The 21,000-nt window shown below is 54.2% G+C and overlaps 1 protein-coding gene across 2 annotated transcripts in view; it reads left to right on the top strand.

The window, feature by feature from the left end:
• Positions 1–15,712, top strand: part of CREBBP (CREB binding protein) — a 129,382-nt gene extending 113,670 nt beyond the window's left edge. For both annotated transcript variants that reach the window (XM_055341378.1, XM_055341377.1), the window contains 8 exons: positions 2,705–2,855; positions 3,371–3,517; positions 4,205–4,318; positions 5,389–5,554; positions 5,824–5,991; positions 8,785–8,946; positions 9,146–9,427; positions 11,003–15,712. In XM_055341378.1, the coding sequence (XP_055197353.1) occupies positions 2,705–2,855; positions 3,371–3,517; positions 4,205–4,318; positions 5,389–5,554; positions 5,824–5,991; positions 8,785–8,946; positions 9,146–9,427; positions 11,003–13,159 (3,347 nt within the window). In that variant the 3' untranslated portion in view covers positions 13,160–15,712. The remainder of the gene's footprint in view (positions 1–2,704; positions 2,856–3,370; positions 3,518–4,204; positions 4,319–5,388; positions 5,555–5,823; positions 5,992–8,784; positions 8,947–9,145; positions 9,428–11,002) is intronic.
• The last annotated feature ends 5,288 nt before the right edge of the window (positions 15,713–21,000 follow it).

The raw sequence follows: 21,000 nt of genomic DNA, 5'->3' as shown, positions 1-21,000 counted from the left end.
TGGGCCAGAGCTTCATGACCAGGGCACAGTTGCTAGGAGAAGTGGGCCTAGGTAGGAGAGCAGTTGCAGCTGGTGGTGGATGGGGGCAGAAAAACCCAAGAGCAGGCCTGTGATGTGAGCCTTAGGGATGAAAATGTACAAGACTCACTGAAGAGGATAACCTTGGATGTCCAGCCACCTATCACCATTGGTGTGGTCGTGTGGGTGCAGAAAAACCCAAGAGCAGGCCTGTGATGTGAGCCTTAGGGATGAAAATGTACAAGACTCACTGAAGAGGATAACCTTGGATGTCCAGCCACCTGTCACCATTGGTGTGGTCGTGTGGGCACAGCCTTTGCCAAAGTCTGTAGGCCACAAAGGACGGACCACCTCATTTGCATTTGTATAGGCCCTGTACTGCTGATGAGCCAGCGAAGGACAGTCTCCCCCACCCCTGCCCCTCCCTGACTGACACCCTGCACCTGGCCCAGCCCATTGGCCCACGAGAGAGGCTTCAGAGTCAGAGTCCCCGTGTTGGCTTGTGAGAAGCCTCCCTGGAGACAGACAGCCCCTTGGAAAGCAAAAGGCCACAGGGTTTGATCACATAAAGGGGCAGAAAAGACCCCCTCATGTGCTGTGGGTGAAAACACATGTTGAAAGCTTGGATGGAAGGGGAACCACAATCTGGAGAGTTTGTCTTAAGACTTCGCAGTTGCACTTCTGTGCACGTGTCCCACAGAGTTGGCTGTATATGCACGTGAAGGTGTGTATAAGGACGGCCCCTGCTGCATAAGGAGGAGCCACAGGATGTGAGAGCCAGCAGCTGGCCACTCTGGAAAACTGGGAAGTGTAGCAGAACAAGGCAGAGCTGTGTGCGACAGACATGAGAGGCATGATGCCCTTTGAAATCATTCTGCGGGGACGTCTACGCACAAGCATATTCTCTTTGCCACAGGATCAACTGCACTCTTGCACCTCTGAGCATCTGCTCTTCTGGGGGCCCCGGGGAGGGGGGCCTCTCCAGCTTTCCTTTCCTTTTCCTTTCCTTTCCTTTCCTTTCCTTTCCTTTCCTTTCCTTTCCTTTCCTTTCCTTTCCTTTCCTTTCCTTTCCTTCCTCTTTCTTATTTTTAAAGATTTTATTTATTTATTCATGAGAGACATAGAGAGAGGCAGAGACCTAGGCAGAGGGAGAAGCAGGCTCCCCATAGGAAGCCCAATGACTGACAAAATCCCGGAACTCCGGGATCACGCCCTGAGCTGAAGGCAGACACTCAGCTGCTGAGCCACCCAGGTGTCCCTTCCGCCCCTTCACAGCGCTCAGTTCAGTGCCTAAACAAGGTTGTCACATGTGGTCTCATTTAAAGGTTGTTTTTTTTTTTGTTTTGTTTTGTTTTTTTTTGGTACAGTAGTAATTCAGGTGATTTGAAGAAAAAAGTAAAGACCTAATTTTAAAGGTTTATTCTTCCATTTTCTATTTGAAAATCAGTGTAGGATCCTATGTTGACAAAAAAAGGGTAGACCATGGCAGGGTGGGCCTTCTTAGCTGGATCCTGCCTTTTGGGATCAGAAACCACCTTGTGAGGAGACCCAGACTTGCTCAGCGATGGCATCGGTGGAGGCGGGGGTGCCCACAGGGGTGAGAATGTGATGGTCTCCTCCAGGGGCTGCTCCTGGGGTAGATGGACATGATGACCCATGGGCCCCTGTGGAGGATGCACCTTTCGTCCAGGTGTGAAATCCATCATAAATCCACTTTTCCCATTTTTATAGCTTTTCAAGTTTTTATTTTCTTGGGGGGTGTTTATTTCATTTTCATAGTAGTGTTTTCTTTTGAAGTCCCTTATATGCAAGTATAACATACCAAAAAACTCTGCTCTTGGTATGTTAATTGCAGAAAAATAGAATTTAGAAAGTCTACATTTTCCAGGTATTCCTTGACTTCAGTTAAGGAATCTTAGGAAATCCCAAATAGCTCTTTTAAAATATTTCTCATTCATGTAGTATTTAAAAGTCAGTAAATATAAAGAAGGAAATGCTTTTAAAACCCAATAACTATGAGTAATCACTGTTAACTTTCTGTAGCTTTTCCTTCTAATCTTTTTCCCTTGTGTGAAGAGTTTTTATTCTGTGGCCAATATTTTATCTTGGGGTAGCTTGCTGGACAAGTCCTGTCACGGGGGCCACACTTGGGGGATCCTTGGGAGAGGGGGTCCAGGGCTAAAGCGAGTTCTGATGCTGTATGAGTTCTTGCCTGGGATGAGATCCCAAGGCTGCCTGCCCCCACTCCTCTGAGCTGGGCAGGAAAGGAGAGTTCCTACAGCTCGGATTCTGGCTGTGAGCACAGCTGTGACACCAAGGAGCCACATGGGGGCACCTGGGGCCAGGTCGCTGCATGGCCCCTGTGTCTGGCTCCATCCGCTTTACCCAACAGCCCTCTGTCTGCCTTTGTGGCTCTTCTGACCTTGCAGCTAAAAAACAGTGGAAATATGAGGGCATTTAAATGACAACAATCATCAGTGTGTGGGGTGCCTGAGATTCCAGAGCCCACCTTTCCCTTACAAAACGCTAACCTCATAGGACAGCCTTAGGTCCCTTCTGGATTTCGAAAACATTAATCCTTAGAAAATCAGATTGCACCGAAAGAGAAAGGTGGGTCCTGTGGCCTTAGCCACCTTCTCCATATCCCATCCGAAGCCTCTTCACCTGCTTGTTCTGGACTTTCCAGGACTACAGACCACACGATTGGGCAACCACTTGGAAGACCGAGTCAACAAGTTTTTGCGACGACAGAATCATCCTGAAGCCGGGGAGGTGTTTGTCCGTGTGGTGGCCAGCTCAGACAAGACTGTGGAGGTCAAGCCTGGGATGAAGTCACGGTTTGTGTGCAGATGTCATGCTATTTTGTGAAGCGCTCTTTGAGGGGTCCCGTAACTGGTTAACAAAAGCCCCACTTTCTGGCAAGGCTTTAGAGTTTGTATAATTCTGGGCAGCTGGCTGGCTCAGTCAGTAACACATGTGACTTTTGATCTTGGGATTGGAAGTTCGAGCCCTATATTGGGTATAGAGATTACTAAAAATATAAGCTTAGAGTTTGTATAATTTAAAGGTTTTTCAGCATGTGATGTATAGTCAGTTCTTCTCTCAGTATTCCATAATCGTCAGGGGTGGTAAAATGCCTGGCTGAGCAAGACTGTGTCATAAAAAATAGGGTCACAGCCCCAAACTGCCAAAGGCCAGGCTGGTGGGCAGAGCTCTGGGCCAGCAGGCAGCAGAGGTGAGCAGGCCTTCAGCTCCTCTGTACTGAGTGGGTTTAGAGCAGCAGGTCTCGTTTATCAGGCACCTTGTAGAAAAAATGACACGTGCAAACCTCAGGCTCTGACTTTTATTTCAGGTTTGTGGATTCTGGGGAAATGTCTGAATCTTTCCCGTATCGAACCAAAGCACTCTTTGCTTTTGAGGAAATTGATGGAGTGGATGTGTGCTTCTTCGGGATGCATGTGCAAGAGTATGGCTCTGATTGCCCCCCTCCGAACACAAGGTAGCCTACCCCCTTCCCCAATTGGGTGCATGTCCCTGGGCCTGTGGTGTTGCTGCAGAACAAGCCCTGAAGTGTCTCAGAGAACCTGTGTGCCCCAGAACTGGATTTAAATCAAATAAGCCACACCTAACTAACCAGACTACTTTAGTTTTCAACTAAGCCAGTGAGTAATGAAGGGTTTTGGTGACTGTTTAAAGCATGTTTTGTGTAGTGAGGACTCATGGGTTCCAGTCCTGGTCTTGCTGTTGTCCGTCTTACCGGGGGTAGGTAGACCTACAGAGAAGGGGTTGGGGATCATCCTGTGGGCCCAAGTGTTGTAAAAACGAAGTGCCTCTGCCAAGAGTTATTTCAAATTTGATCAAGAATCCAGGTGAGGGAATTGGTAGAGGCTTTTCTTAGTTGGCCCTGGCCTTTCCATGGCTCTCCCCTTCCTCTCTCCTAATCCTTTTTTTTTTTCTTTTTTTCTTTCTTTTTTTTTTTTTTGCGATCCATTGCTTTTGGTCAGGGATGAGATCGTTTATTCATGCGCACTGGCAGTTGGTGATGAGAGTTTTCTTATGTCTTGTCTATGGGCAGTGTAAATGCTACGAAAACAATTTATTTCTGGAGGGTTTTTTGGATGTTGGTGTTTGGTTTCAAGTTTGGAGGATACCCCAAACTTGAATTTCTTCCCACCTGCTTCTCCAGGCGTGTGTACATATCTTATCTGGACAGTATTCATTTCTTCCGGCCCCGATGCCTCCGGACAGCTGTTTACCACGAGATCCTTATTGGATACTTAGAATATGTGAAGAAATTGGGGTGAGTTTAATCTAGATTATTCAAAACTAATAAAAATTCTATTTTTAATTTTCACTGTGTATTTTATGAAATAACCAGAGTATGTTGTTGTTGTTTTTTTAAGTCATTTGTGTTTTTATTCTGATGTCCTCAGATCAATTCAGAGGTCTCCCGAGCCCCCTCCTGGATGCTTTCTCAGGCTCCCCAGCAGAGCGCACATGCTTGCTCTGCCTTCTTTGCTCTTCTCATTTTTTTTCCTATTCTAGTCTCTCTGTTGTTTTTTTTTAACTGTATTGAGGCATATTTTATGTATCATAAAATTTTCCTGTTTCAAGTGTACACCTCAGTGATTTTTAGTAACTTCGCTGAGCAGTGTGGCCGTGGCTGAAGTCTGTCTGGGAGCATTGTCCTCCGCCCCACCCCCCAGTAGTAGGACCCCCACCCATTTGTTGTTAATCCCTGTTTCACCCCTGCCCCTGGCAACTATTAATCTACTTTCCCTCTCTATAAATGTGCTTCTTCTGGGCATTTCATATGAATGGAATCCTATGAGATACTGGTCTTTGCATCTGCTTTTCTTTCTGTTTCAGTGTTCTAGATCTGTCACATCCTTTCCCAAATTTGAAAAAGTTAAGAGGTATTTGACACATCCCTAACAGAGTGACAGGTTTATTTTGACTTTAGCTCCTTAGCGATAAATACCCAGCTGCCTTTCCATTGCCCAGGAAGTAGTAGTTAGGAAAAGAGGCACGTTCCTGGGAATAAGCCATTCCGTGCCCCTGGGAGCCTCGACCCCTGCCTGGCACATATACCCTGGGAGGGAGCATCTTAGGGCCAATGTCCGGGTGTGCCCTTGCACGTGGAGATTCGGCCTCACCCCCCACCCCATGCACCCCTCCCCTCCATGCTGGTTTGGAACTTGTCTAAGCATGTTCTGTTTTGTTGCAAACGTGGTAATTTCTTTGTTTTCTTTTTTTTTTTCCTAGTTATTTGTGTCGTTGCTTTGGTTCCTGCTCCTCAGCTCTTACTCTTTGGAAGCAGGGAGGCTTTCATCGGCACTTTGGTCTGAATTATGTCTATGTATCCTGCAGGTATGTAACAGGACACATCTGGGCCTGCCCCCCAAGTGAAGGAGACGACTATATCTTCCATTGCCACCCCCCTGATCAGAAAATCCCCAAACCAAAGCGCCTGCAGGAGTGGTACAAGAAGATGCTGGACAAGGCGTTTGCAGAACGGATCATTCACGACTACAAGGTACCTGGGGTCGAAGCAGGGCGTGGCGGCTTGCTGGCTGTCTTCCTCTCGCACTTGTGCCCGTTAGAGCTGTATTCACGTGTGATGAGTAAAAAGCAAAGAGGATAAGTGTGAAGAGAAAGGATGTAGAAGCACCTCATCGGCAGTCCACCTAGATTTGTAGCTGGCAGTCTTAAAGTAGCCCTGTCCTCAGCCAGGCACGGCCCCTGCACCCCTCCCGGAGCACCACTCACTTCCCTCTTACCTGCTGTGCTTCCTTTACTCTCTAGGACATTTTCAAACAGGCAACTGAAGACAGGCTCACCAGTGCCAAGGAGCTGCCCTATTTTGAGGGTGACTTCTGGCCTAATGTGCTAGAGGAGAGCATTAAGGAGCTGGAGCAAGAAGAGGAAGAAAGGAAGAAGGAGGAGAGCACTGCGGCCAGTGAGACCACAGAGGTACAGAGACACTGGGGGCCCAGCCGCGTGCCAGGGATGGACTCGCACCTTTTTTGTCTGGTGGTATTTTTATATGTGCTCTCCACTTGTCACCAGCTAGTACAGGTCGGGACTGGAGCTGGGGCACAGCCTACACCTCCTCCGTGTGGGCTGAGCTGAGATGTGGGTGCTTAGAGAGACGTCACCTGGGAAAGGCAGATGGGAGGTGCTGGCTCTAGCATCTCTGAGTGGGGCAGGCAGGATAGAGGCACAGAGAGGTGAGAGAGGAGGGCAGCCTGCTAGGCAGCCCAGAGCAGACAGCCGGGTGCCCATGGTCAGCAGCCAGGCCACTAACTATAGATCTTCCCTGAGAAAGAAAACCCTCAGTTGCCAGGCCTCTTAATTTCATTTTGTCAGAAGCCAGCCCACCCTACCCAGCAGCCCTCCATCCGGCATTGCCGTGGTACACCCACCGGCTCGCCAAGTCCCACCTCGTGTGGGCTCCGTGTTCATCAATGTGGCGGTGAGCTAGAGAAGACTCCGTGCCTACCCTCATGGGGTGCCTGTTCTAGTAGGAAAAGCAAGTGCATCTTGAGACAGCGGTAGGAGCTGTAAGGAAACGGACACTGGTATGGGACGTGTGCACCTGCTTCCAGTGGGGCCTGTTTGGGGAGGTGGCAGAGGCTGACCTGGTGAGAAGGAACCAGACAGTCCTGGGGGAGGAACTGCCAGCAGGAGGAGGAAATATGTGAGGACTCACATTGGGAGCAAGCGTGTTGTGCTCAGATGTCCAAGGAAGAGAGCATGGGGGTTTTGGTTAGGTTCAGCTACAGGAGCAGCAGGGTGTATGTGCTATGTTGAGAGTAACAGCCGCAGAACTTGGGGTGGATCGTTAAAGTGTGCGAGGAAAGTCCTGGATTGGAGCTTCTTGCTGGGCCAGGGGCCTAAGAGCTGAGTCACTGCTGCTGCCTCTACCCAGGAGAGGAGGACGGTGAGGGTCAGGGACTGGCTGCAGGGATGCCTGTTGTGCAAGTCAGGTCCTGAGAGCCAGAGGTCTGCAGCTTGGGTCCCTGGAAGAGCCCAAGGGCTGGCCTTTGCCCACTTCCTTTGGCTGGGGCTCCTTAGAGGCAGGATCTGTCATCCGACAGCAGATGACCACACTCCTGAAGGTCAGAGGATTTAGGTTTTGAGAAACTGTTCCACTGGGGTCTTTGGGAGGCTCCCAGAGATCCTGTTTACTTGCCGACCTTTGAAGGGTGGGCTGATTTTGAGTGGAAACGGGGAAGAGAGAGAGAGAGCACAGAGCTGGGCTGTGAGCTCGGGTCTGTCTCCATGTCCGCTGCTGCCTACACCTCAGATGGGAGGTGGCCTGAGTGAGAACATGAACCTGGGGCTCTGGGGCAGGGGATCACAGGAGGGAGAAGAAGGTCTGCGTCTGGATGGTGGAGCGGCCTCTGCCTCCAGAGGGGCTCTGAGGCAGGACACAGGCCCCAGCTGAGTGTCCCATCCTAGGAGGATGTGCCTGCCTCTGGCCTGGTGGCAGCACCCTTAGCCAGCCTTTGCCACATCAGGGATTTGCCTGTGGTGGAGAGATGTGACATTCTCCGGCGTCCAGTTCACAGAGGCAGCAGGCGGGTCCCACCGTGGAGACACCACGGGACCCCGTGGCAGGCAGGGGCTAGAGTTACGGACAGTACGTGGGCCGGACTGCTGCTTTGCCATTGGAAGTGTTCGTCCCTGGGGGAAGCGGGGGGGACGGGCTGCAGCGTCCCGTGTATGACCCCAGCTCCATGGGAAGAAACACCGCAGCGGGGACACATAGGTACAACTCCTAGAAGAAAAACCAAAATGCTGGGGGGGGGGGCAAGAATATATATATATATTTTTAATTATTTGGCTATGTTTTCTGAACTTTGTGCAGTGATTGTATTTCTTTTATAACTTTTTAAAAGCATAGTTTTTAGAATGGTTTAAAGGCTGACAGAAAATGTGAACAGATCTGTTGAGCTCCCAGACTGCCAGTCTCTCCCACTGCTGGCTTGCCCTCGCTCGCCCCCCCACTGACCACTGCTGCTCACCTTGGCCCCTCTCTGGGGTTGTGTCCCTTGGGCACCACCCGGCTCTCAGCACCCAGAGTGTGTCTGTCTCTCCCTCTCTTTCCTCTTGTTGAAAACCAGGTTCTTCTGACCAGACCTGGTGAACGTTTCTACCCTGGCACCTAAATGACTCCAAGCCCAAGTTCTTTCCAGAGTAGGAGCGCTTGAACTGAGGGGCAGGAGCCGCTACAGCACTCGGGGTGGGTGGGAGCAAGGGCAAGGAGAGGTCTCCACCTCGGGTAGCTCTGCCTGGGACATGGATAGGCCATTCTGGAAACTCTGCTCCTACCCCCGCAGCAGCTTCTCTTGGCACCGTTCCCCTTCTTGTGCACAGTGGATATTTGGAACTGTCTGCAAGACAAAAAAAATCAGCGACTGAGCATTCAGGATGTGGCCTGGAGCGGCAGGATCCAGTAGAGAGCAGGGAACTAGGAGAAATAGTTTGTACCCCCTCTATTGTCAGCGCCCAAACTAGCATACCGGGTGTCTTCTCCTCTGAGAGGTGCCTGCTGTGTGGCTGTTACGGCGTGGGTGGGGTTTCCTTGACCTCCAGGTGTCCCCGCTGCAGCCCTGGCGCTGCTCGCATCCTCCGGGGCATCTCCTGACAGCGGCCTCCTGCCCTCGGCTGGGCCTCCTAGAGCTGTTGCGGGTTCCCCGGCCCAGCATCCAGCGAGGAAAGGAGGCCGGGCCCTTCCAGCAGCTTGGCATGTTGTTTTAGGGCAGCCAGGGCGACAGCAAGAATGCCAAGAAGAAGAACAACAAGAAAACCAATAAGAACAAAAGCAGTATCAGTCGAGCCAACAAGAAGAAGCCCAGCATGCCCAACGTGTCCAATGACTTGTCCCAGAAGCTCTATGCCACGATGGAGAAGCACAAAGAGGTAGAGCTGAGGGGGCGAGAGGGAGGGAGGGAGTGCTGCTAGTGGTCCATGCAGAGCCCCCCGGCTGTATGCAGATGCCTGACCCCAATGGCCCGGCTCAACCCCAGAGGTCCTAGTAGCCCTGGGCCTGCGGGGCCAGCCCCCCCTTGGCACCACTGCCCCTGCTCTCCCTGTGGGCTGACACCACTCTCCCCTGCAGGTCTTCTTTGTCATCCACTTGCACGCTGGGCCCGTCATCAACACACTGCCCCCCATCGTTGACCCTGACCCCCTGCTCAGCTGTGACCTCATGGATGGGCGTGACGCCTTCCTCACCCTCGCCAGAGACAAGCACTGGGAGTTCTCTTCCTTGCGTCGGTCCAAGTGGTCTACACTGTGCATGCTGGTGGAGCTGCACACCCAGGGCCAGGACCGCTTTGTCTACACCTGCAACGAGTGCAAGCACCACGTGGAGACACGCTGGCACTGCACCGTGTGCGAGGTAGGCCCGCACCCTCTCCTTCCCTGCAGGGAGTGTCTGCAGCTCACAGAACTTCTGGCCCTGCTGGCATGGCCCAAGATTGGGGTCTGCCGGTCACTCTCCAGCCCTCTCTGCCATCGGCGCATGAGCATTTCAGATTGAACCATGAAATGGTTGGGATTTTCGGGGGGGGGGGGGGGGGGGGCAAAATGACTACATGAAGAAGGCTCATCTACGTCCTGGTCCTCTTAGGGCATTGTTGGTCATGAGGCTGGTGTTTTCTAGTTCACAAATAAGAGAATCCTAGTCGATTTGGGCTGTGCCGGCTGCAGACTCAACAGCACACCTTCATTATAGGAAGGAAGGAGGCTTTCTCCCTTAGGGGCCATGGTATGGTCCCAACCCAACTAAGCCTGACAGCGGGGCCCTCGATGTGTGTGGCAGGAAGGGCTGGTCTTCCAGGGAAGCAAGAATGGGCAGGCTTCCTAGAGGAGGCAGTGTTTAACCTGACTTTTTCAGGAAGATATGACAAAGCACTTTTATCCTACTCCTTGTTTTTTGCTAATACTGGCTGTGTGTCAGGAGCATCCATGGGCCTTATGGTCCAGGGTAGGAGCAGGAAGGAGGTGCTGGCTGTGCTTCAGCTCTACCAGGATCCTAACCTTTATTCCTGCCTCAAATTCTAGCCTTGCCGAGAAGCTGACAACGTCCTATTCTGGTGGACCCCATGGTTGCACACGCTGGCTTCCTCTGCAGAGGTCTTGGCCCCTGTGTGAAGGGGTGTGGCCTCTCCTTTCCCCAGTTGGGTCCCTCACGTGAGGTGAAGCAGGCTATTGCGGGCACCCCATCTCCCCCTACAGATAGTCACACACTCCCATCCCCCACCCAGTCCTCACCTTGCTGGAGTCCGCATTCAGAATGGTTCCCAGAGTCACAGTCCATAGGAACAGCTCTGTGATCTTGGGTTGAGGGGGTAGATAGGGCTTCATAATGCTTTTGTCTTTATTTGTCACTTTTTGTAGCCTTCTTTTGTCCTCTGTCACTTCCCACTGTTGGGATCTTCATGTCTTTTTGGAAAAAAAGTTGGTCCCAGTCATAGGGTTTCCTTCTCCAGGCCTGGTACACAGCAGTCTGCCTCCAGATACAAGCAACTTTTAAGAAACCTGTGAACGCATTTTTTCATTGTGGTTTGAGCCCAGGGACTGTCTTCCGGTCAAGGCCTCTGGGCACCCTGCAGAGTTCTGGGGATGCACTAGAGCACCCAGCAGCCCCAGAGAGCAGGGCCCGGTTTCTAGAAACCCAGCCAGTGGCACTTCAGTGAGCTTGGGAGCAACCATCAGGCTTCCCGGGCCAGGTATGGGAGCAGGACCCTGTGGGTCTGGGTGGCATTCCCCAGCAGCAGAGGAAGGAAGGAAGGAGAGGGGACACATGTCAAGCAACACGCTCAAGAGCCCGTGAGACTGTAGGACTGGGAGGGGCAGGGTGAGGTGTGAGGCTCCAGGGGTAGCTCTATGGTGTCTGTCAGCCTCTACCAGCCGTCTGGTCACGTGAGGCCCCGTGTGCTGACCACAGCTTGTGCCCTGTGCTTGTCTGCAGGACTACGACCTTTGCATCAACTGCTACAACACGAAGAGCCATGCCCACAAGATGGTGAAGTGGGGGCTGGGCCTGGACGACGAGGGCGGCAGCCAGGGCGAGCCACAGTCCAAGAGCCCCCAGGAGTCACGGCGTCTGAGCATCCAGCGCTGCATCCAGTCCCTGGTGCACGCCTGCCAGTGCCGCAACGCCAACTGCTCGCTGCCGTCCTGCCAGAAGATGAAGCGGGTGGTACAGCACACCAAGGGCTGCAAACGCAAGACCAACGGGGGCTGCCCAGTGTGCAAGCAGCTCATCGCCCTCTGCTGCTACCACGCCAAACACTGCCAAGAAAACAAATGCCCAGTGCCCTTCTGCCTCAACATCAAACACAAGCTCCGCCAGCAGCAGATCCAGCACCGCCTGCAGCAAGCTCAGCTCATGCGCCGGCGTATGGCCACCATGAACACCCGCAATGTGCCTCAGCAGAGTCTGCCTTCCCCTACCTCAGCTCCGCCTGGGACCCCCACGCAGCAGCCCAGCACACCCCAGACGCCGCAGCCCCCAGCCCAGCCCCAGCCCTCGCCCGTGAGCATGTCACCAGCTGGCTTCCCCAGTGTGGCCCGGACTCAGCCCCCCACCACGGTGTCCACCGGGAAGCCCACCAACCAGGTGCCGGCCCCACCGCCCCCTGCCCAGCCCCCACCGGCCGCGGTGGAAGCAGCCCGGCAGATTGAGCGTGAGGCCCAGCAGCAGCAGCATCTGTACCGGGTGAACATCAACAATGGCATGCCCCCAGGGCGCCCAGGCATGGTGACCCCGGTGAGCCAGATGGCCCCCGTGGGCCTGAACGTGCCCCGTCCCAACCAGGTCAGCGGGCCTGTCATGCCCAATCTGCCGCCCGGGCAGTGGCAGCAGGCGCCCATCCCCCAGCAGCAGCCGATGCCAGGCATGCCGCGGCCGGTGATGTCCATGCAGGCCCAGCCAGCTGTGGCCGGGCCACGGATGTCTGGCGTGCAGCCACCACCCCGGAGCATCTCGCCCGGCGCCCTGCAGGACCTGCTGCGGACCCTGAAGTCACCCAGCTCCCCGCAGCAGCAGCAGCAAGTGCTCAACATCCTCAAGTCCAACCCTCAGCTGATGGCGGCCTTTATCAAGCAGCGCACAGCCAAGTATGTGGCCAGTCAGCCTGGCCTGCAGCCCCAGCCCGGTCTGCAGCCCCAGCCCAGCCTCCAGGCCCAGCCCGGCCTGCACCAGCAGCCTGGCCTACAAAACCTGAACGCCATTCAAGCCGGCGGGCCCCGGCCCGGCGTGCCCCCGCAGCAGCAGGCGATGGGAGGCCTGAACCCCCAGGGCCAGGCCCTGAACATCATGAACCCGGGCCACAACCCCAGCATGGCGAGCATGAACCCACAGTACCGGGAGATGCTCCGGAGGCAGCTGCTCCAGCAGCAGCAGCAGCAGCAGCAGCAACAGCAACAGCAGCAGCAGCAGCAGCAGGGCAGCGCGGGCATGGCTGGGGGCATGGCCGGGCATGGCCAGTTCCAGCAGCCCCAAGGACCTGGAGGCTACCCCCCAGCCATGCAGCAGCAGCGGATGCAGCAGCACCTCCCCATCCAGGGCAGCTCCATGGGCCAGATGGCGGCTCAGATGGGACAGCTTGGCCAAATGGGGCAGCCGGGGCTGGGGGCAGACAGCACCCCCAACATCCAGCAGGCCCTGCAGCAGCGGATTCTGCAGCAGCAGCAGATGAAGCAGCAGATCGGGTCCCCGGGCCAGCCGAACCCCATGAGCCCCCAGCAGCACATGCTCTCAGGACAGCCACAGGCCTCGCACCTCCCCGGCCAGCAGATGGCCACATCCCTCAGTAGCCAGGTGCGGTCTCCGGCCCCTGTCCAGTCTCCACGGCCCCAGTCCCAGCCTCCACATTCCAGCCCGTCGCCACGGATACAGCCCCAGCCTTCGCCACACCATGTGTCGCCCCAGACTGGTTCCCCCCACCCAGGACTCGCAGTCACCATGGCCAGCTCCATAGATCAGGGACACTTGGGGAACCCCGAACAGAGTGCAATGCTCCCACAGCTGAACACCCCCAACAGGAGTGCGTTGTCCAGTGAGCTGTCCCTGGTCGGCGACACCACAGGAGACACCCTAGAAAAGTTTGTGGAGGGTTTGTAGCATTGTGAGAGCATCGCTTTTTTTTTTCCCCCTTTCATGTTCTTGGACCTTTTGTACTGAAATCCAGACATCTAGGCTCTTTTTATCCCTAGATGGAACTGCTACTTCCAAGCCATGGAAGGGTAGATTGCTGTTTAAAGAAACAATACAAAGAATATATTTTTTTGTTAAAAACCAGTTGATTTAAATATCTGGTCTCTCTCTCTCTCTCTCTCTCTCTCTCTCTCTCTCTCTCTCTCTCTTTTTGTTTTTGTTTTTTGTTTTTGTTTTTTTGTTTTGGGGGGAGGGGGGTTTTGTTTGATTCTTTTTGTCGTCATTGGTGACTCATGCCTTTTTTTAACGGGAAAAACAAGTTCATTATATTCATATTTTTTATTTGTATTTTCAAGACTTTAAACATTTATGTTTAAAAGTGAGAAGAAAAATAATATTCAGAAACTGATTCTTGAAATAATGCAAGCTTATAATGTATCCCGATAACTTTCTGATGTTGCGGGAAGATTTTTTTCTATAGTGAACTCTGTGGGCGTTCTCCAAGTATTACCCCTGGACGATAGGAATTGGCTCCTGCGTGCACACACGTACACACCCACACACACATCTATCTATACATACTGGCTTAAGCCAAACTCTTGTCTTGCAGATGTAGAAATTGTTGCTTTGTTTCTCTGATAAAACTGGTTTTAGACAAAAAATAGGGATGATCACTCTCTTAGACCATGCTAATGTTAATAGAGAAGAAGCATTCTTTTCTTTCTTCTATGTGAAACTTGAAATGAGGAAAAGCAATTCTAGTGTAAATCATGCAAGCGCTATAATTACTATAAATAAGAAAATTCAAGAAGATTCAATCACTGTATAGAATGGTAAAGTACCAACTCATTTCTTATATCATATTGTTAAATAAACTGTGTGCAACAGACAAAAAGGGTGGTCCTTCTTGAATTCATGTACATGGTATTAACACTTAGTGTTCGGGGTTTTTTGTTATGAAAATGCTGTTTTCAACATTGTATTTGGACTATGCATGTGTTTTTTCCCCCATTGTATATAAAGTACCGCTTAAAATTGATATAAATTACTGAAGTTTTTAACATGTATTCTGTTCTTTAAGATCCCTGTAAGAATGTTTAAGGTTTTTATTTATTTATATATATTTTTGGAGTCTGTTCTTTGTAAGACATGATTCTGGTGGATTGCTCACAGAGGAGAGGCGGGGACCACGGTCATGGTGGCCATGTGGGTGGTGGCCAGGCCCAGCCAAGGCCTGGATGGTTCTCTTTCCAGGAACCGAGATGGTCAAGCTTGCTGATGGCCTCAGATTCAGTGCTCCGCGGGGAACTTCACCCACAGAGATAGGGCTGCAGATGGGTCTGAAGCAGCACGTTGCCTCCTGTCCTCCTCCTGCCCTAAGCCTCGAAAACCCAGAGTAGGAATGGTTCCTGCACTTGTTTTCAGCAGCATCCCCTCCCCTTACCTATACGCAAATCCCAGAATTGGTGTAAAATGTGCTGCAGGGATTGGAGGTGTTTCCTGATTGCCCCACAAATCCTGTGCTCCATAAGAGAGGACACACAGTGCAGGGCGTCCTGCTGAGGGCCTCCAATGCCCAGCCCAGCATCATTCTTCACCCTCTAGAAACAGGGCGGTGCCTGTGAGGGCAGCAATGTGGTGAAAGGCCTCTAGTTTCCAGGGACAGACGCTTGGCCACGTGATTCCACAGCACCCTGCCTGGGGAGCATGGAAGTGTGCCCTCTAGTCCGCAGCACTCCTCCCCTACAAGCACAAGTGACTCTTGTATCCCTGGTCCCCCAGCCTGGGGTGGGGTAGGGGGCGGTTGTGGTGGCATATGGAGAACTCCTGGCCCAAATAGTTTCCCTGTTGGGCCTGTATTCACAGAGATAATTTCAGAATCCTTGGTTTGAGAATCTAAATTTGAAGAAACTTAAAAAGAAAACAAATTCTAGCACAGAGCTTCAAATATTGAGTTTTAACATAGGTGAAGCGAGATAAGGCTGTCCCTAGCATTGCCAACCAGTTGCCATTTCCACCACATCCCCAGAAGGGAAAGCAGGGCCACGGCCCTCCAGTGGCCATCCGGCCGTCCTTACTCTGCTTGCTTCTCGAATCTGGGACCCTCCCGAATTGCCCTCCACCGAGTCCGAGGCCGCGTGCAGACAGAAGGGGTGAGGTGTCTGGGGCCCTGGAGGAGCGGCTCCAGCCCTGTACTCTTGCGGCGCAGCCATTTCATGTGGCCGGTGGGGGGCATCTATCTCAGGTCGTCCTGGGATCCAAAACTGTACAGATCTCATCTTTTTGGAGTCCGTGTCCTGTGTAATCCACCAAGGGATTCGGCCAAGGGTGTGGTCTGGGGGTGCTGACCCTGCCCTCGACGTAAGGAGATTTCTGTAAGAGCTAGGAAGCCCCGGCGCTGCGTCTCATGCTGTATACTTAAGAGGAGAAGAAAAAAGTCCTATATTTGTGATCAAAAAGAGGAAACTTGAAATGTGCTGGTGTTTATAATAAAAGCTGGTAAAACTGCTTGGATTCAAAGATGGTCCCAGTTGGCTAACGACCCTGAGAATGCGCTTAGCGAGCCAGTGTTCGCAAGCCCCGAGGGTCCCGGTTGAGCGTGCCTAGTCCGTGTGTTTGATTACGTTTCTGAGAACTCGGCCTGTTAAAAACGGATAGGATGCAATGTCCGGCGGAAGTGGTGGAGCGCCTTCGGCTTCTGGGATGTCAGGCTGAAGACGGCGCTCTCCCCTCTTGTCGCTGACAGCTCCGAAGTGGAACCAAAGATCCTGTCCAAACCAGAACGTGCTTGTCACCCTGCTGCTCTGCACAGGCCGATGCTCCCGTGTGGGAGCGGACATGCTTCACCCAAGGAGCCCCCGGCAGGGACGCCCTGTGTCACTACACCGCCTCCGGCGGCCTCTCGTGCCAAGCCGGGGCCAGGGCGACGGGTCGCTCGTGGAACGTAAGTGATCGTAGCCCACGGGCTAAAGAACAGGACGGAACCTTGCTGAGCGGACCAGAGGCAGGCGGTGCCCGCTCGGGGATTTCCCGGGCTCCGGCCAAGGCTCCAGGGTCCCGGGCGCACTGGCCGTGGGGCCGGGGCACGGGGTCCCACTTTCGGGGGTTGAGAGGCGGGCGGGATGCAGCTCGTGGGACCTGAGGCCTGCGGCGTCCGGGGGGCTGGCGCGGCCACGGCAGGGCGGCAGCACCCAGGAGCCTGGGCCATAGCGAGCTCGGCTCTGCCCACCTTCCCAGGTTCCGTGGAAGGCGTCAGGGCGCCGTGGCCTTGGGCCTGAGGCAGGAGGCCGGGGAGGGGACCTGGCCGGGCAGGTGGGGGCCGCCCAGTCCGAGCTGCCCTGCGCACTGCGGAGCCCATGCCCGCTGTCCTCCGGCCCGGCTCCGCAGGCCCGGCCTGGTCTCCCTTGGGGCTACCTTGCGGGGGGCGCCAAACACCCCCTGGCACACAGGAGGCGGTGTCCAAGGCCTCCCAGGTCCTGGTGGGACTGGCCCTGTCCGGGTGGGGCCCGCCGGCCCAGAGCCTCGAGGGGGCGGTTACTGAAGCGGCCTTATGCTCTGGGCCCGGGACCAGGGCTCTGGGCCAGCGATGAGAAAGCCTCTCACAAACTGATGCTGAGGTTGCCTGGGTGGCTCAGTCACGTAAGCATCTACCTTTGGCTTGGGTACCCCAGGGTCCTGGGATCAGGCCCCACATCGGGCTCCAAGCTCTCCTGGGGGCCTACTTCTTCTCTCCCCTGCTCATGCTCTCTCTCTCTCTCAAATAAATAAAATATTTTTTTAAAATAAACATGTTTAAAGTAGTCCTATAGAGGTATGTCAACAGAGTCCAAGCCTGAAGATCCTCAAGGCCTGTAGTGATGTGTAGAGACTGTTCCAGGTGAGGGTGGTCCTTTAGGAAAACCTCCAGAGAGGACATCCTTGGAAGGATGGCGAGGGGCTGTGCCGGGGCTCCCTGCGCCAGGACCCACCCTGTGTCTCTGACCCCACCCAGGACCCCTCACGTCTGCCACAGGTTTGGGGGCCTCAGAATGGGAAGCATTGCTTCATGTGCTGCCACGAGTTGAGCATCTGGAGGCGGGGCGGTCTGGGGTCCACACCAAAGCTGGGAGGTGCAGAGAAAGGCAGCAGGTTCCATTGAGGAGGCCTGGTTTCCACGCAGGAGGCAACCAGAGGCCTGGTGTTCGGCTGCCAGAACTGGCGTCCCCTGGGAGGGCCAGGTCCCCGCATAGGGGACCCCCTGAGCTTCTGGGGAGGCCAGTTCTCACTGTTCCCGCCCTTTAGCCACTTGAGTTCTGGTCTCTGGTTTCCTGGGTGAGGAAGAGGGATTCTCTCGTGGGGGGAGGTCAGCAAGTGTGAGAAATGACAGGAAAGATGTGAGTGGGTCCCGAGCCGAGGCCCCCTTGCCTCCAGAACAGGTGATTTCGGGGGCACACCCCTGCTATCCAGTTGACGGGGAAACAAGCAGGCCCGGTACAAGCCCTGAGTTTGCTCCCTCAGCAGCCACCTGCTGGGCACATCCGAGCTGCCCTCCAGCCCTTGGAGAGCTCCTCCGAGAGGCACAGCAACCACGGGAGGAAGGGTGACGTGGCACCGGGGCTCAAAGGGGGCACGGACCGCAGTTCGCGCTGGGAGCGAGGAGGTATCTCCGGGTCGGGGTGGCACCCTCCCCGGACGGCCCAGCGGGGATCTTGCCGACACCCTGGCGTCGTGGCCTGCGCCAGGCGGGCGGGCGAGCTGCTGAGTTCCTGAGGAGCTCCCAGGTGAGGCCTGGGCCTCAGTCTACACGCGGAACAGTGAGGCCCAAGGGGGCCAAGAACAACCATCTTGACTTTGAAATTGCCTTGTCTTTTTTTTTTTTTTTTTTTTTTTTAATCTCAACGCCCAACACCCAGGGCACCTGGATAGCTCAGTCGGTGAAGCATGTCTTTGGCTCAGGTCATGATCCGAGTCCTGGGATGGAGCCCTGTGTCAGGAATCCCTGCTCAGCGGAGAGTCTGCTGCTCCCTCTGCCTCCGCCTCTGTGTGCGCTCGCGCGCTCTCTCTCTCTCTCTCTCTCTCTGAAAGAAAAATAATCTCAACACCCAACGTAGGTCTCAAACCCACAACCCCAAGCATCACATATTCCACCAATGGAGCCCCAAAACTGCCTTAGTTCTAAAGTTCACGATAGATGGTTTGGAGAGAGGGGGTTTGCTCAAGTGGCTCTGTGGCCTCCTTCACAGCATTCGCTCTGAGCTGGCACCTTCCAACCCCTTCTGTCCTCCGATCCCTGAATAAGCGCCTGGCAGGCCCACTGGCAGCCGAGGTCCCCTGGACAGACTGGACCTAGGGCAGGACCCAGGGCACAGGGAGGTTCAGGAAGATGTCCTGTGAGGTACATTTGTAAACCTGCAGACCGTGGGCAAAACAGACACGGGGATCCCACCATGCTTGCTCTTCCACAAAAGCAGCGCCGGGTCCCCGGGCGTTGGGAAAGCCTTCGTGCTGGTTCTCTGCACCGGTGGCGTGAGTGCTGGGGTCAGGCCTGTCCTGTCTCCTGGACCACTCGGAAGACACCGGCTGCCCTGTGCCTAGGGACATTTCCACCCTGCCCTCCGATACCCCATCAGACCAGAGGATCCTGAGCGAGGGGGCCCTCTTCGTACCCGAAGGGACGTGGTCTTGGTGAGGGGAGCTCTGTGAAAGTCACCCACCTGCTGGGGCCTGACGCCACGTGCTGCGCAAGATGCCACCTGGACTGGGCCTCTGGCTGGTGGGGTAAGGGCCCATGGCACCCAGGCAGCCAGCCAGTCCTTCGGGGAAGCAGGGCCTCACTGGCAAGGGACAGACGTCGAGAGGGGTCCTGAGCCACCAGGAAGCCATGCAGACAGGGAAAGGGGATGCCAGCAGGTGAAGCCTCCCCAGACGGCCTTTCTGCTCTTTATGGGTGTTGGGCTAAGAGTGGGGCTCTAGTGGGGCAGGTGCGTTGCCGGAGCCCACATGCACACACTCACCCAACCACGCACAGAACAGAATTGCTTCTCTGCACTGGAGAGTCTCTCACACCAAACTAATTTTTCCGTGTCTTCCTTCAAGCAAGCTATAGACGCAGTAGATTTTGAGTTTTGGTGGACGTTTGTTCCAATGCCTAGAATGACCTCGTCCGCAGGCTGGGGGAAAGATGTGACCCGAGTGCTTTGGCAGGACAGAAGGCATCTTTCAAACTATGCCCTCGAGGCTAGTTCACCAAGTGGTAGCCCCCAGAAGTTTCTAGGAATAAATGCGGTGGGAGAGGTGGCCACCTTTTCCAGAGCCAGAGTTGCTCAGAAAAGCCAGGAAGCCCTGAGAGGGCCCTGGACCAAGTGCCAATGCCACAGAGCATGAAAAGGGACAGAGACCTTGGGTCCAATCACTCCTGAAAGTTTGGGATCAACCTGTGACGTTTCCAGTGTCCTTGATGGTGGAATTAAAGGCGGACACTGTCAAAGCAGGAGGAGTCATTCGGAGAAAAAAAACTCAGAGTCCCCCACTGAAATGAGAAATGTTCTGGTAAGTTCCAGGCCAGGTCCTAAGCACTGCACCTGCCTCCACGAAGGGCCACAGATCTGGCTTCTGGCCAGGTCCCACCATCAGCAAGTGTGCAGGTTGGGGTCAGGGCCCGGGTTCCCCCAGACCTAGTATTGCCGTCGGCAGGTGTCTGAAGTCAGCTGGGGGCTGACGTTCGTCAGACACAGAGATAGTTGTCGAGTGAATCAGCAAAATACTGGGTCACATGCTGAGTTGGCATCAAAGTCCTGCAAAGGAAGACTGGGACTCGAAGAATCACACAAAACCCGGTGCAGGTGCCACCAGGCTGCTAGCTGCTTCTCTGAATTTGAACATTCTGGCACCTCTGAAGCCGGGGAGCGTCAGTGCCTCCGAAGCTGCGGCCACAGCCTCCAGACGCAGCTCAGTGTGGCCCTGGGGGCATCGGCGGAGGCGGCCTCCCTCTCCGGAGCTGCACAGCTCTCGGACGACACCCGGCCTCCGCGACTGCCCGGCCTCTCCCCACCACCTCCTGCCTCCAACTTCTTATTATTTTTTTTAAGATTTTATTTATTTATTCATGAGAGGCACAGAGAGGCAGAGACACAGGCAGAGGGAGAAGCAGGCTCCATGCAGGGAGCCCGATGTGGGACTCGATCCCAGGACTCCAGGATCACGCCCTGGGCGAAAGGCAGGCGCTCAACCGCTGAGTCACCCGGGGATCCCCACCTCCAACTTCTAAAAAAAATATATCGAAGTCCTCTCTACAGCCACACGGGGCTCACACCTACAACCCCAAGACCAAGAGTCCTGCTCCACCAACTGAGCCAACCAGGTGCCCCCAAACACCTATTTTTTGAACTTCAAAAATGAAGATGCCCTATAAGAGAGTTTATGAAACTGGGAGAAAATCCCATCACCCCTGGGCCCTTTCCAGGCCAAAAAGTATCCTATCGCCCCAAGCTTTCCTTCCTCTGGGAACTCCCAGGATGCTGCCCAGTGAAGCGGGAAGGTCGCCCACAAGTTGGTGCCTTGAACTAAGAAAGGCAAATAAAGGGAGACACATTTTTTTTTCCTTTCCAGAGGGCATTACAGAAATTACAGTAAAATATGCATAAAGATTACAGTTGTAATAATTTTTTAAAAAAGATTTTATTTATTCATGGCAGAGAGAGAGAGAGAGAGAGAGAAGCAGGCTCCATGCAGGGAACCCAACGTGGGACTCGATTCCAGGTCTCCAGGATCACACCCCAGGCCGAAGGCGGCGCCAAACTGCTGAGCCACTGGGACTGCCCCCGTTGTAA

The sequence above is a fragment of the Nyctereutes procyonoides genome, unplaced genomic scaffold, assembly GCF_905146905.1.
Source record: "Nyctereutes procyonoides isolate TBG_1078 unplaced genomic scaffold, NYPRO_anot_genome, whole genome shotgun sequence".
In the NCBI taxonomy this organism is placed as follows: domain Eukaryota; kingdom Metazoa; phylum Chordata; class Mammalia; order Carnivora; family Canidae; genus Nyctereutes; species Nyctereutes procyonoides.
Note: the sequence above shows the minus strand (reverse complement) of the source record. Positions and strands in the feature narration are given on the sequence as shown.